General features: G+C 36.5%; 1 protein-coding gene across 11 annotated transcripts in view; it reads left to right on the top strand.

Moving 5' to 3' along the window:
• Window positions 1-14,704, top strand: part of GCFC2 (GC-rich sequence DNA-binding factor 2) — a 48,520-nt gene that overhangs the window by 22,549 nt on the left and 11,267 nt on the right. For 2 of the 11 annotated variants that reach the window (XM_072767029.1, XM_072767032.1), the window contains exons 8-12: window positions 82-163; window positions 658-770; window positions 1,733-1,932; window positions 4,199-4,349; window positions 8,077-8,198. In XM_072767029.1, coding sequence (XP_072623130.1) covers window positions 82-163; window positions 658-770; window positions 1,733-1,932; window positions 4,199-4,349; window positions 8,077-8,198 — 668 coding nt within the window. Of the gene's footprint in view, window positions 1-81; window positions 200-657; window positions 771-1,732; window positions 1,933-4,198; window positions 4,350-8,076; window positions 8,199-14,704 lie in introns of those variants that run through there. The other 9 variants (XR_012003118.1, XR_012003116.1, XR_012003119.1 and 6 more) reach the window with 9 other exon arrangements.

Below are 14,704 nucleotides of genomic sequence, written 5' to 3'. Positions count from 1 at the left end.
AGATATAACTTTGGTTTCAAAGTGTCTTACTTTATTTCTTTTAAGAATTTGCAGTATGAAATCAATTTTATTCATTAACAGGCAGAGCTGAGACATCAACAAATGAAAGCTTGGCTATGGATGAAAAAACTCAATGGATTTTAGAAGAGATTGAATCTCGAAGGTAGCTATATAAAGTGAAGACTTAAAGCATCATTGAGCAAGTATTTTTTGCTACTTAAATATAGTTAACCCATATGATATAATTAACCATAACTGAACATTAGTTTGTGAGGATGATGTAAAACCAAGATTTAGTTAAACAGTCCTAAACCCCAGCATTTAAGACACACTGGTGTATTAGGTCAGTCAGAAGGAACAGGTAAATGGTATTTCTTAGTCTGGTAATTTTTTGTAACTAGCAGCCACCCGTTATTATATTGTTACCCCCTCTTTAAAGTCTGTGTAGCCCATGAGAATGTCCTGTAAGAAAAAGAGGGAGAACTACCAGTTATGATTAATCAAGCTAAAATGCCAAAAATATTAACATAAAATTGTGTGCTAATAAGGTAGTTTATATTCTGAGCATTTTAAATAAATGGTGACTCCTGCTTTTTGTTTTAAAGCATTTCTTTTCAACAGGAACTGTTTTTGTTTTCGGTTTATTGCAAAACATAGGTCACGAAGAAGACAAGCAAGGACACTTTGTGGGAATTGTGATCACCAGGAAGGGACATCTAGTGATGATGAACTGTCTTCAGAAGACATGATTGACTTCCAAGAAACCCAAGGTTAATTATCAAGTTTCTAATATGTCTTAATTTGAAATATTGAAATGGTAGGAAATACTTTACTGTGATTGCCCTTAAATACATAAAATATATAAAATAGTTGAAATTCAAGGAAAAAGGAACACATTTTTTACCCCCTTTTTAGACTTTTCCTGGGGCACTTGGCTGGCTCAATCAGTAGAACTGACTCTTGATCCTGAGCTTGGGGTGGTGAGCTAGAGCCCCATGTTGGGGTAGAGTTTACTCAAAAAAACAAAAAACACTTTTTCTACTTCTGAAAAAAGTGAGATAAAATGGAGAAACGTTGTGAGTATTCTACATCCTTACGGTTTTTTCCCTCAGCCTTTCTCATCTTTTGTAAAGGAATGATGAACATTTTTAATTTCATTTCTCTGCTACAAACTGTCTATATTATAGTTTTTAATTGAAAACAATTACATTTAGAGGTACCTGGTTGGCTTAGGTGGTAAAGCATGTAACTCTTGATGATCTCAGGATTATGAGTTTGAGTCCCATGGTGGGGGTAGAGGTTACTTAAAAAATTTTAATGGTATGAGAAAGTAAAATATTGTATATTTGAAAGAATGTGGGCCTTACAGTCAAATAGATGGGTTTGAAGAAGGGCTGTATTCTGTGTGATCTTAGGCAGGTCCATTGACTTCCCTGAATCTCATGTTGTTTGTTTGCTTGTTTTTTGTCTGTGAATAGGTAGTAACACCTGCCTTGTAGAGAAGATAGTTATACGCTGAAATAGCAGGGACTCAATAAATGGTGGAGTTTTTTAGTGTCACTATTGCTATTAAAGTGATTTTTGAATAAAAATTAATTTATACGTTAACATCAAAGGAAAGTTTTCAGCTCAGTTGATTACATACATAGTTGTACATGACTGTGTTTCTAGAAAGCAAATAAAGTTCACAAACTTAAAATGCCCGAAACACAGAGACTCATTTTGTTTACAGGTGATATTTTACAGGACCACAAGAAGATTTTTGAAGATGTACATGATGATTTTTGTAACATCCAGCATATTTTGTTGAAATTTCAACAATGGCGAGAAAAGTATCCTGATTCTTATTATGAAGCTTTCATTAGTTTGTGCATACCGAAGCTTTTAAATCCCCTAATCCGAGTTCAGTTGATTGATTGGAATCCTCTTAAGGTATTTAAGCTTAACATAGGAAAGAAATAAGTCTGCCATGGTCATTATTAAAATGCCCTTGTTATCAGTTTAGCTTTAAAATACATACAGTTGGGATTGATAGTGCGTTGGGGTAATAGTTTGCATTCATCTTTTCTTGTTTCTTTTCTTTTTGTTTCTCCCTTTATTTTTAAGGCTGAATAGCACTAAACATCTGTCAAGGAAACACTTTTATTTTTTATCTACTTCTATGATAAATTTAAGACCATTTTTAAATGATTTAAAAACGTAAAGATAGCATTAGCTTTTTTTTTTTTTTAAGATTTTATTTATTTATTCATAACAGAGAGAGACAGGCAGAGAGAAAAGCAGACTCCATGCAGGGAGCCCAACGTGGGACTTGATCCCAGGTCTCCAGGATCACACTCCGGGCTAAAGGCGGCACTAAACCGCTGGGCCACCAGGGCTGCCCAGTATTAGCTTTTAAGAATTTTAGTGTGAGGAAATTCAACTTAGGTACCAACAGTACTGAAGTTTGGAGATAAGGTATTGACAATAATTTGGTTTGGAAAGCTGCATTGAGAAGGGAGGATTTAAATGAGGACTGAAGGGTATAGGAGATTTAAACAGGAGACAAAAAGGAAAAGTTTTGTAAAGGCACATAAGGAGAAATCATAGTTCAGGAGGTAGCGATTGTATAGAGTTTCAGATCCTAAAGAGATAGGAACTTATTTTGGTAAATAATGGGAGGAGTAGCATTATGAAAGTAATAAGATGTTTTAGGAAGTCCTAGCAGCAGGCTAACTTGGAGGGAAGGGAGATGAGAGATGGATATAATACTGAAAGGCTACTGCTGTACCCCAAGTCCAAGGTAGTGAATTCTTCATACAGAGTGGTAGTGACAAAGGAAAGAGAAAGGGTGGATTACAGAGAAAGAGGGAAAAAAAAAAGAAACGGACTCATAACCATGAAGAACAAACTGATGGTTACCAGAAAGGAGGAGGGTAGGGGGGTGGGGTGGGTGAAATAGGTGATAGAGATTAAAGAGTGCACTTGCTGTGATGAGCACTGGGTGATGTATGGAAGCGTTGAATCGCTATATTGTATGCCTGAAACTAATACAACTGTATATTAACCATATTAGAATTAAAATAAAGAATTAGTAGGGATCCCTGGGTGGCGCAGCGGTTTGGCGCCTGTCTTTGGCCCAGGGTGCGATCCTGGAGACCCGGGATCGAATCCCACATCGGGCTCCCGGTGCATGGAGCCTGCTTCTCCCTCTGCCTGTGTCTCTGCCTCTCTCTCTCTCTCTCTCTGTGACTATCATAAATAAAAAAAAAAAATTAAAAAAAAAAAAAAAAGAATTAGTAAAATACTATCACCCTGCACCCTGACACACCACATTGAAAGGTGGCCCCAGTGTTTTGATTCTGGGTTATTAGAACAGTAGTAGTTCCATTAATAGAAATGAGGCATTTCCAGAGGGAAAAAGATTTTGAAGGAAGTTTTACTGATAGTGTGGAACATCCATGTGGATATGTCTAGTGAGGAAACAGAAATGAGAAAGTGAAATTGTAGGAATAGAGGAGAAACGAAGATAAAGATTTAACAACGTGAAGGAGACAGAGCCATATCCTTTTCTCTTTCTCTGCCCTAGTCATGCATGCCTGCCTGTTGCTGTGTTAGGTTCAGGGCCAGGCAGTATTCATAGTACAGGAACTAAGCTTATCTGTAAGAAAATGTTAAGTAGTTGGTTGAACAGCAGCCTAATTGTTAATCACTCAAGCTGAGTCGAGTACTCTGTTACGCTTAGCAGAGATCTGTTCATTCATTCATTCATTCCACAAATAATAATTGGCCATCTAATTGTAAGCTAAACCACCTAAAAATATAAATTTGTGCCTGTGAGAATCGAGGGAACCAGAAATGACTTTTGCATGAGGTAAATGATTTTTTATAAACAAATTACATGGTTATTTTAAGTGCTATTCTTACAAATATATTTTGTTCTCAAAAGTAATGTGTGGCAGGTTCTGAACACAGTGGGCATTTTTGGAATATTTGTCATATGAATGGTGCATAGAATGTAGTTTCTTGTCATACTGTTTAGACATCATGTCTTTGTCATGTCATTCTGCCTAGTGTTGGTGGTCTAGGGCTAAATACAGGGGATTAAAATATGGAATTATTATGTTTGATTCTCAGAACAGGCGATTACTGAAAATATTATTTTTAAAATAAACTAATTTTTTAATATATTAAAAATTTTGATAATTTTATTTGTAAGTTTGATGCCATAGGTTTAAAACAGATGCCGTGGTTCACATCTATAGAAAAATTTATGGCTAACAGTATGGAAGATTCAAAGAAGGAAGATAGTTCTGATAAGAAAATCTTGCCTACTGTCATCAACAAAACAGTTATTCCTCGACTTACAGGTACTGCTTTGTAATCTTGATAAAATTAAATTATTCTCTGGCAGAGTCTAGGATCAATCATTTCTGCTATATTCACAATTTTTTTCAGAAGTTTTTGAATGCATTAAAAAAAAAAGAAGTTTTTGAATGCAGAAATATGCAGTAAAAACCAATAGATGTAACTGAAGGTGGTTAAAAAGTGCTTCTTTGCACAAGTGATTGGCTACCAAACTGCTAGTATTTCTCTGCCGTTAGCATTTGTGACATTAGTGTTGCTTTTATAATATCTAAGTTGTTTATTAGTGGCATACTTTCATTCCTATTCCTTTCTTTCTTTCCCTTGACTTCACCCCATTTCTGCTAATTTCTTTCTTTAAAAAACATTACTACATCTTCCCTACATCTGCACTTACAGTGGTGTTTGTTTGTGCTTCCTGAAGATTTGTTTCATCTGAAATTTTACTTGATCTGTTTCACCATGTCCCTGAGAATCGATTCTTATACCAAAGTCTCCAGAACTCTTAAAAGATGAAGCAACCACTTTTGTATTGCTTCTTAGCCAATTTGGCTAAGCTCTAAGGATTTTTCTCAGTGTATCTTGCAGTACAGTCATAGTTGTATTAGAAAGTTAATACTTTTACCTAGCTCTCTTAATAACACAGAATATGTTTACTCTTCTAAAATCTCCAAATACATCACTTAAAATTAAAGTCCCTCAAATAAGTAGAATTATGAGAAATTAGTATTGTATATTTAATCTCAAGTTTTGTCCTGGACCCTCTTTTACTCTTCATGAGCCCCTTGGATAATTTCATGCCCTCCTTTAGTGCCATCTATGTCTGTGTTGTTCAGTGTGGTAACCAGTGACTAAATGTGATTATTAAAATTTTTACCTAAGTAAAATTAATATCTAGTTCCTCAGTCACCCTAATGACATTTTAAATACTTAATAGTCATATATATGTAGCTCATGGCTATCAGATAGCAGTTATGATGTCTTTTTCCCATCATTCTGAAAGTTACTTTGGATAGTGCTGCTCTACATAATTTTAAATCCAAAAGAACTAGAGCAAGTCCAGATCTCTCTTACCAAAGTACTTTCTGAGTACATCTACTTGGATACCCAATAGGCATCTCCAAGTCCACATGTGAAATCATACTTACCATCTTTGCTGCAGTTCTACTTCTCTTATGTTTTTTATCTAGAAAGTGACATCTCCATCACCCATGTATTCAAACCGGGATTTTCAGTCATTCACTCCTCCATCTTTCTTACCTATACAAGCAATTGCCACATCTGGCTTGGGGTTTTTCTTTTAAAACCTATTTCATTTTTTCTATTACTTAACTTGTATTTTACAAGGGTCTACCCTGAGTTAGGCACTGTTGTTGCCTCAGCATATGCAGTAGTGAATAAAATAATATTTCCTTCTCTCCTGCAGCTTACATTCTGTGAAAAAGACAGATAATAAACAAGATAAAGAAAACCTAGAACATGTTAGTTATGAGGGATGAGATGAAAAAGTAAGAGAAAGGATACAAATTATCAAAGAGAATTGCAATTTAAAATAGACTGGCCAGAGAAGGTCTTATTGAGAAGGTCACAATTGACATTTTGAAAGGAAGAAGTGGGCCTTAGGAATATCTGGGGAAATAGGACCCAAGGCAGTGGAAACAGCAAATGCAAAGGCCCCGAGGCAGGAGCCAGCCTGATTTGCTTGAAAAACAGCACATAGGCCAGTGTAGCTAAAGTAGAGTGAGGATGGGTGGAGAGCAGGAAGAGGTTAACAAGATGGCAAAAGCTGGGGTGCCTGGGTGGCTCAGTCAGTCAAGCGTCCAGCTCTTGGTTTCAGTTCAGGATATGATCTTGGTCATGGGATCAAGTGCTGCATTGGGCTCCCCCACCCCATCCCCCGCAGAGTCTGCTTTAGATTCTTTCTCTCCCTGCACCTCCCTAAAAATCTTTTTAAAAGATGACAGGAACTATGTTCTATAGGTCCTTATAATCATTTGTAAGACCTTAATTTCTTATTGTAAGTGAAAGAGTGAGAAGTAATTGGAGAGTTTGGAACAGAGAAATGATTATCTGCCTAACATTTTAATAGAATCACTGTGGTTACTGTGTTGAGAATGAATTGTATAGATAGACCACTTAGAAAGCTTTTGCAGTAATCCAAGCAACAGATGATAGATACTAGCTTAGGGTAGGGTATTAAAAGTGGAGGTGCTGAAAAGTGGTCAAATTCTGCATACATTTAAAGAGAGCACTAACAATTTGCTAATGGATTGGTTGTGTGGAGCAAAAGAGAGAGGAATCAAAAGTGACTGCATGGGTTTGGGCATGTGGAAGGACAAAGTTGCCATTTCCTGAAGTGGAGGAGACTGAGAGGACCACATTTAGGGTAAGGAGGTGTTATCAGGAGCTCAGTTTGACAAATGTTGAATTTGCGATGCCTGTTATCCAAATAGAGATGCCAATTAGGTTGTTGAATATGTGAATCTAAAGGAGAGGTCCAAGTAGCAGACATAAATTCGGAATTATCAGCACATAGATGCCATTTAGAGCCATAAAACTGACCTTAAATACTAAGGGTATAAATGTAAATAGGAAAGAAGAGCTAAGTGACCTGAGTCCTGAGGTACTCCAGCATTTATGAATCAAAGAGATGACAGGCACCACCAGTAAAGGAGACCACAGAGGTAGGTGGGAAACCAGGAATGCTATCCTGGATGCCAAGAAAAGAAATGTTTGTAAGGGGAGTGATCAACTTTCCCAGTTGTTGCTGATAAATCAGATGGGGACTAGAATCAACCCATCAGGTTTTGCAGTGTGAAAGTCATTGCAATGGTAAGAATAGTTTAGGTAGAATGGTTAGAGATAAGGCCTAATTGAATAATTGAAATGAATTCAAGAGTTAATAGGAGGAGAGAAATTAGAGATGGTTTTTGAAGAATTTTGTTGTAAAGTGAAGGAAAATCAGGCAGTACTAGAAGGAAAAGAAGGGTCAAGGGAGGGATTATTTTCAATATAAGAGAATAATTCTTCTAAGGCTAATGGGAAAGATCCAGTGGAAGTGATAGCAATACTGAAATTAAAAGGGTGAATTCCAGAAACAGGATCTTCCAGTAATCCAAAGGGGTTGAGACATTTTGTACAAATAAAAGGTTGGCCTTAGCGAGGACGGTAGGTGCTTCATCCATAAGAATGGAAGACAAGTTCAGAGTATGTGGGCATACATGTAGGTAAATGTGTAGATTCTGCAGTAGTTGCTTGTCTGTTTTCCATCAGTTGAGGAAGTCATCAGCATGAGGGTGAAAGCAAAGGAAGAGAAAAAAAGTAAATAGTCGTCTAGAAAAGCTAAGTTCATATACTGAGAAGAAAAAGGCATAAAATGATCATCTGGGTGAGAGGGAGATGGAATGGGCCAGGGAAACAATATGATTACTAGGCAGAGTGAAGGGCTTACTGGAGTTTTACCTTGATAAGTTTAAAGTGTATTTTTTTCCTAGCCATGTTTTAGCAACATGGTTAGAGCCATAGACTCAGTGACAGGTGACTGAGTTAGAAAAATTCAACAGAGCCCAAAAAGGACAAGGAAATTGATGTATGCAAATACATAATGGTAATGATTGGCATGGATTTTAAATTGCGTAGGATGGAAGTCTTTGCTAAAGGCCTCAGCTGTTTATTTGTGACGAGTAAAGCAATCTAGTAAATAAATTGTACACTACTGAAACTTTGTTTCAGACTTTGTAGAATTCATTTGGGATCCCTTGTCGACCTCACAAACAACAAGTTTAATAACAAACTGCAGAGTGATTCATGAAGAACTTTCCACTTGTGCAAATGAAGTTAGTAAAGGCAAACAGGTAATAATTTCTAGAGTTGTAAACTTCATGATTCATTTATAGGTTAATGTAATTTTGTTATCTTTGTTTACAGAAGATGCAAAAAGAAATAATTACCAAAAAACAATTTGGGAAAAAATAGATTTACTTCCAATTTATAGAAACTAGGATTGAGGGGACACCTGGGTGGCTCAGTCAGTTCAGCACCTGCCTTCAGCTTAGGTCGTGATTCCAGGGTCCTGGGATCGAGCCCCACATTGGGCTCCCTGTTCATCAGAGAGTCTGCTTCTCCCTCTGCTTCTGTGCTCCCCCCATTCATGCTAACTCTGCTCTCTCTCTCTCTCCTTCAAATAAATAAATCTTCAAATAAATAAATGTAATGTTTAAAAAAAAACCTAGGATTGACCATTCCTTCTTTATAATAATAAAAGAATATACCTTCATATTTATGAACACTAACAGGAATGGCAGTTATTATTAATTATAGGATATATGTACATATAATAAGACCCAGATTATTATTTTTATTCTTATTAGATTATTCCTCTCTGTTTAGTGGTCTGATTTTTGTTCTCATGGTCAAGCCAGCCATTTTTCAGGTTGGTGACTATACATTGGCACTGCAGAGATAAACAGGTATAAAATACATTTGGGCAAACTTGTTTCTTCTAAAAGAAAAAGATTATTTACTTTTGTTCTTTTGGCAGAAATCTGGTAGATTGTGGCTTTGCTTTAACAATGATTTTAAAATTAGGTTAACATTCATTAACTAGTTATTTGTAATCTACCAAGTTAAGAGCTATAATCTCTTTAAGGATTCAAAGTTCAGTAGGATATGGAGCACCTGGCTGGCTCAGTCAGTTAAGGCATGTGAGTCTTGATCTTGGAGTCGTAAGTTCGAGCCCCACATTGGGGTGTAGATTATACTTAAAAAAAAAAAAAAAGTTCAATAGGATAGATTTTCATCTCACCATGATTTAGAATTGAGTTTTACTCAACATAAGACATAGGAGAGACCTTTAAGAGGCTTTGGTGGGAGTTTGTTAATCTTTTATTGTGGCATTCTTTTTTTATCATTCTGTTTGTTGATGAGAATGTCGTATATTTATACAGTTAAATCAGTAAACCAAGTATATGTTGACCTTTAAGGAAATTGAGGGAGATTGTCAGTCTGGAGAGCATTTAGAGTAGAATGACCAAGGTAGTTGAGAAGCAGGGAAGCATGTCGCATTCTTACTCTGAACACCATTAAATTTTAGCACTGGGAATTATTATGAAGGAGGAAAGGCTGTAAGAAGAGGGAGAAGGGGGAAACCTGTATGATTCTGCTCTCAAGAAGCATGTAATTTTAAAGGAGATAAGATGAATATAAATTGTTATTTAAGGGGTGCCTAGGTGGCTGAGTCGGTTAAGCTCCCTCTTGATCTCAGCTCAGGTCTTGATCCTCCAGGTCATGAGTTCAAGCCCCACGTTGGACTCCACTCTGAGCATGAAGCCGCATTAAAAAAGAAAGAAAAAAAAAAAAACTTCTTTAAAATAAGAAGGGAGAGGTGGGGGAAAGGCAAGGAACACTTATTTAACTCCTGCTCTGTACTTGGCACTCTGTTAACAGTCTTATAACCTGTGTCATCTTACTTAGTTCTGATAGCTCTGTTAAAAAAAAAAAATGGGTGATAGATTCTTTTTACAGATGAAGAAACTGAGTCTCAGAAATTTGTTCATAGTAATACCTTGAATTAGAACTATGATTTGTTGGGCAGCCCAGGTGGCTCAGCGGTTTAGCACTGCCTTCAGTCCAGAGCGTGATCCTAGAGACCTGGGATCGAGTCCTATGGCGGGCTCCCTGCATGGAGCCTGCTCCTCCCTCTGCCTGTGTCTCTGCCCCTCTCTCTGTGTGTCTCATGAATAAATAAAATCTTAAAAAAAAAAAAAAAAACCTAGGATTTGTTTTTGGGTTTTTTTTTTTTTTTAAGATTTTATTTATTCATGAGACACACAGAGAGAGGCAGAGGCACAGGCAGAGGGAGAAGCAGGCTCCCCATAGGGAGCCCAATACAGGACTTGATCCCAGGACTCCAGGATCACGTCCTGAGCCAAAGGCAGACGCTCAACCGCTGAGCCACCCAGGCATCCCTAGAACTAGGATTTGAACCTTAATCTTACTTTAAAGCCTACACTCATGTCACTAACCACATTGCCTCCCCTGAGCAGCCCAGATAAAATACTATGAAATGTTCAAGTGGCATTTGATGAACTGGGACCTAGTGGAAAGTAAAGGATTTGAACAGATAGCAATTATGATGGAGAGGAAGGCATTCTTCACCTCCCTCCAACAGGATAAAAACATATAACATGAAAATCATTGCAGAAATTAGAGATATTTAACTTAGAAGAAGATATACATGAAGATGCTATATTTGAAGGAGGAATGGCTTTAATCTATGTTGTTACAGAGCATAGAACCAGGATTAGTAGATAAGAGCCACAGGAAAGTAGTTATGGAATCTTATATTTGCTCTCTATATGGGATTATGTAATTATAACCTAAATAGTGCTTTACTGTTTATTAAACACTTTCACATTGTTTCCTTTGATCTTCAGAGCCTTGTAAAATCTGTTGACTTTAATTTCATTTTACAGATGAAGAAGCTGGGGCCCATAGGGTGCTCACTTGTAAAAGGTCGCTTGGGTACTAAGTGGTAGATCTGGCACTTCGTAGTTTGTAATAACTAAAATCTTTCAAAAGTGTTACGATTCACTCATGAAGTTTTTAGATTGGGAATTTTTGTTCTGGAAACCTTCCCACTATGAATGTTGAAAATGGGTTCTTTGTGTAGATAGTAGGAGACTGGACTTCATCATTTTTCAGCTTCAACAGTGTTGGCATTTGGAGCAGATAATTATTTGCTGTGGAAAGTTGTCCTGTGCATTGTAATATGCTTAGCACCTTCCTTGGCCTCTGACCACTAGATTCCAGTAGTGCTCCCTAGTCTTGACAACCAAAAATCTCTCCAGACATTATAATATTCCTTGGGCATAGCACAGTCACTCCTACTTAAGAATCACTGAACTACATAGCGTTCGTGGCTACTAAGACAGTTTGCCTTGCCAGAGAGATCACTGTATTTTTTTCAGTGATGTGTAAGAAATTGAAGAGAATGAAAATGGTTCTAGAAGAATGGAATCAGACAGCAATAGTTCCCATTTTCAAAATGAGAAGTAAATGTTTCTGTAAGCTAATGCCTAGTTAAGAATGGTTTTGATTCTTGTTAAGATTCTAAAATAGATTATTATAGAGGTAGATTATAAACACTTGAAGTGGTGATGACTATAATCTATCACTGATAGGGTTCCTTAATGCAGGTGATTGTTTATCGAAGCAAATTCTCACATATTATCTCAGTTACTTTCATAGATGAATAAGATACTGTGCAGTTAGAATAGGTAGTGTATTTAAGTATGTTATGATTGTTCCTGTGGATCTAATGGGGAAAGATAAGCTTAGCAGTGGTACAGTTGGGTACAATAAACTGGAAGAGTATACAGAATACTGGACCAAGAGGGATGTGGCTATCTTTAGGGGGAGTCTTTTAGTATTAGATATCTTCTAAATATTGGCCCTGTTCAATATTGAACTGGATGAAGATATGTAAAATGCATGCTAATAAAATTTGCCAGTGGCACAAAGTTAGGAATTCTGCATAGACTTATGGATAGTAGAATAGTATCTGAAAAGATTTCAGACACTGACTTTCAAAATACACGATGTAAAAGAAATGTATATTATGTTCTACCCCTGTATTAAAACATTCAACTGCATAAATAAAAGATAGGAAAGAACAGCCTTGAAGCAGCACAGGTAAACCAAAGAGGGACATAACCAGCAGTAAACCCAATATGAGCTAGTTGTGTCACTTGAGTACCAGAAAACCTAAGGGGAGTTCTTTCTACTGAGTGTGTGCTATTTTGAGTAAAAATGTTGATAAATGCTTTGCTCATAGATAAGACTTCCCTGGTTATGTTGCATATAATTCTGGATGTAAGGGTATTAAATAAATGGGAAGTGTCTAAGATGGTATGGAAACAGAAAATCTAGAAAAGTGAGATATCAGTCTTCAAATCTGAAGAATTGTCATGTGGAAAGGAGATTAGATTTGTTTTATATATGATACTAAGAAGTAAATTAGGGAGGACCAAGGAGTGGAAGGCATAGAAGTTTGTTGCTCTAACAGTTAATAGCTGCCCAAAGTTATGGGCAGCCTCAGGAGATCATGATTCCCTATCACTACTTGTTTTTAGGCATAGGTTGGTTGACCAGTTAGTGGAAATGTGAAAATGATATCAAGTGTTTAGATTGCTAGTTTTCAGATTTTTTTATCAACAGAACTTTTTTCACATAAAATCTTACACACCCCTATACACAAACACACAAAAGCAAAGCTGCTTTTGTTGTGATGAGCACCTGCCGTCACTCTCCCTTGAAGGCCTCAATATCTGGCCAAGCCACCTAGGATTATCTCTCTAGATATAAAGAGCAGTGTAAAAACTACTAGATAAAGCTTATAAGAGTCTTTTCAAAGCAGTTTTAAAGAGTGTACAGAGTATGTGTGTGTGGTGGTTAAAACTTTACTGTTCAGAGCACTTTCCCACCACCACCAAATAATGTATTTGAATATTTGGAAAAGGTAATGAGCTCAGAGTTTTAAAATACATGAATTTGTTTTAAATAATTTTTTTAGAAATAATGTCAAACTTACCAAAACTGTCATGAGTAAAAATAGCATACTCATAGGCCTTTCACCCAGATTCACCTATCATTAATATTTTGCCCCATTTACTTTATTATTTGCTGTCCCATTGTATGTATACATGATTTGTTTCTCCTGAACACTTTGAGAGTAAATTGCATATTTGCTAAGAATAAAGGTAGTCTATTACATAACTGTTAGGTTTTCTTTTTAATGATCGGCGGACAAAATTAAAGACAGCAGAGCCAGGCGGTAGGTTCGATAGTGCTTTAATGGGGAGGGCTCCCGGGGAGGTTCAGTGACTGGGAGAGGAGGCCTGAGTCAGGGAAGTCAGGGAAGTCGCACCTAGGCAAAGGCAAACTGCAGGAGGGTTTATCTAGAGTTTTCGGCGGGAAGATGGGGGCAGGGCAGCATTCCGATTGGGGCAGGGTTACAGGTCTTTGTAAGCTAAGTTAGGTTGGGTGACAAGGCGGCATTATCTTGAGGTTGCCGGCCTCGGGTCGGCCATTTTGAGGTCCGTGGTCTTGCCAGCCCAAAAATAACCATGGGACACTTACCATTTTTAGTAAACTTCCTGATACTTAATCTACCATCCATATTCCATTTCCCATCATTTGACTCAGTAAGGTCTTTTATAGCATTTTTTTAGACTACTTTTTAAGAAACAAAAATTTGAACAATATAGAAATATCGGTCAAGGCTAGTATTCAGCATGATGTAAATTAAACGAAAAAACAAAACATAACTGTCTTTTCTAGTACAAACACTAATTTAGTAATCTGAATAAGTTCAGATACTACTTTGGGAGATAATACCTAGAAAGTGATCTTTATTCTTTTAAAATAATTCAAAATATTTTAGAAATGGGATTTTAAAAGGTGAATTTTGTTTTTAACATTAAATAGTGATAAGTGGCCACTGGAGGAATATGTCAGACATATTTAAGTGGAAAAAAAATAGGACTTCAGTTAGATATACTTGGGGAAAAAATATATTTGGTTGAATTCTACATTTATGAGTAATTTGGTCAGTATAAGGTTTTTGACAGCTTAATTTGTGCTATATACATTGTCACCGACTTGAAAAATACTCTAGTGTGTTTGGCATTTTTATTTTTCAAATGTGGATTCCTTTTTAAGAGTAAGAATAGGATTTTATTATAGAAATTTTAGTAATACATGAAAAAGAATTTTAATTCCCCTTTTCATCCTCATACAAGGACTTGATACCATTTTAGGATATTTTCATCCAGCCTTTTACTTCAGAGTTATAATCCTGGTGGATGTGTACATTTGTATCCTACTTCTTTCCCTTAACATTATCTCATTAAATATTTAATTTTGCATGTTACTACAGTCTTTACAAACCAGCTAAGTAATATTTTCTTGCAATGGATGGATATAACATGTTATCCTAAAGTCTCTATGATTGAATATTTTGGTTGCTCCCATTCTTTGATATACAAACAATAAAATGAATGTGCCAAAGTGAATTTATTATATCGAAAGACATTGATAAACCAAGAAAGGACCCATAACTAGAGTATATAAAACGCTTCTACTAATAAGAGAATCTAATTTTAGAGACATCTGGGTGGCTCAGAGTTGAGCATCTGCCTTTGGCTCAGGGAGTGATCCTGGGGTCCTGGGATCAAGTTCCATATCAGGATAGCCATAGGGAGCCTGCTTCTCCCTTTTCCTATGTCTCTGCCTCTCTATCTCTGTGTCTCACAAATAAATAAATCTTTAACAACAACAAATACATAAACAAGCACCTTTT

The sequence above is a fragment of the Vulpes vulpes genome, chromosome 8 (assembly GCF_048418805.1).
Source record: "Vulpes vulpes isolate BD-2025 chromosome 8, VulVul3, whole genome shotgun sequence".
NCBI lineage: Eukaryota > Metazoa > Chordata > Mammalia > Carnivora > Canidae > Vulpes > Vulpes vulpes.
Note: the sequence above shows the minus strand (reverse complement) of the source record. Positions and strands in the feature narration are given on the sequence as shown.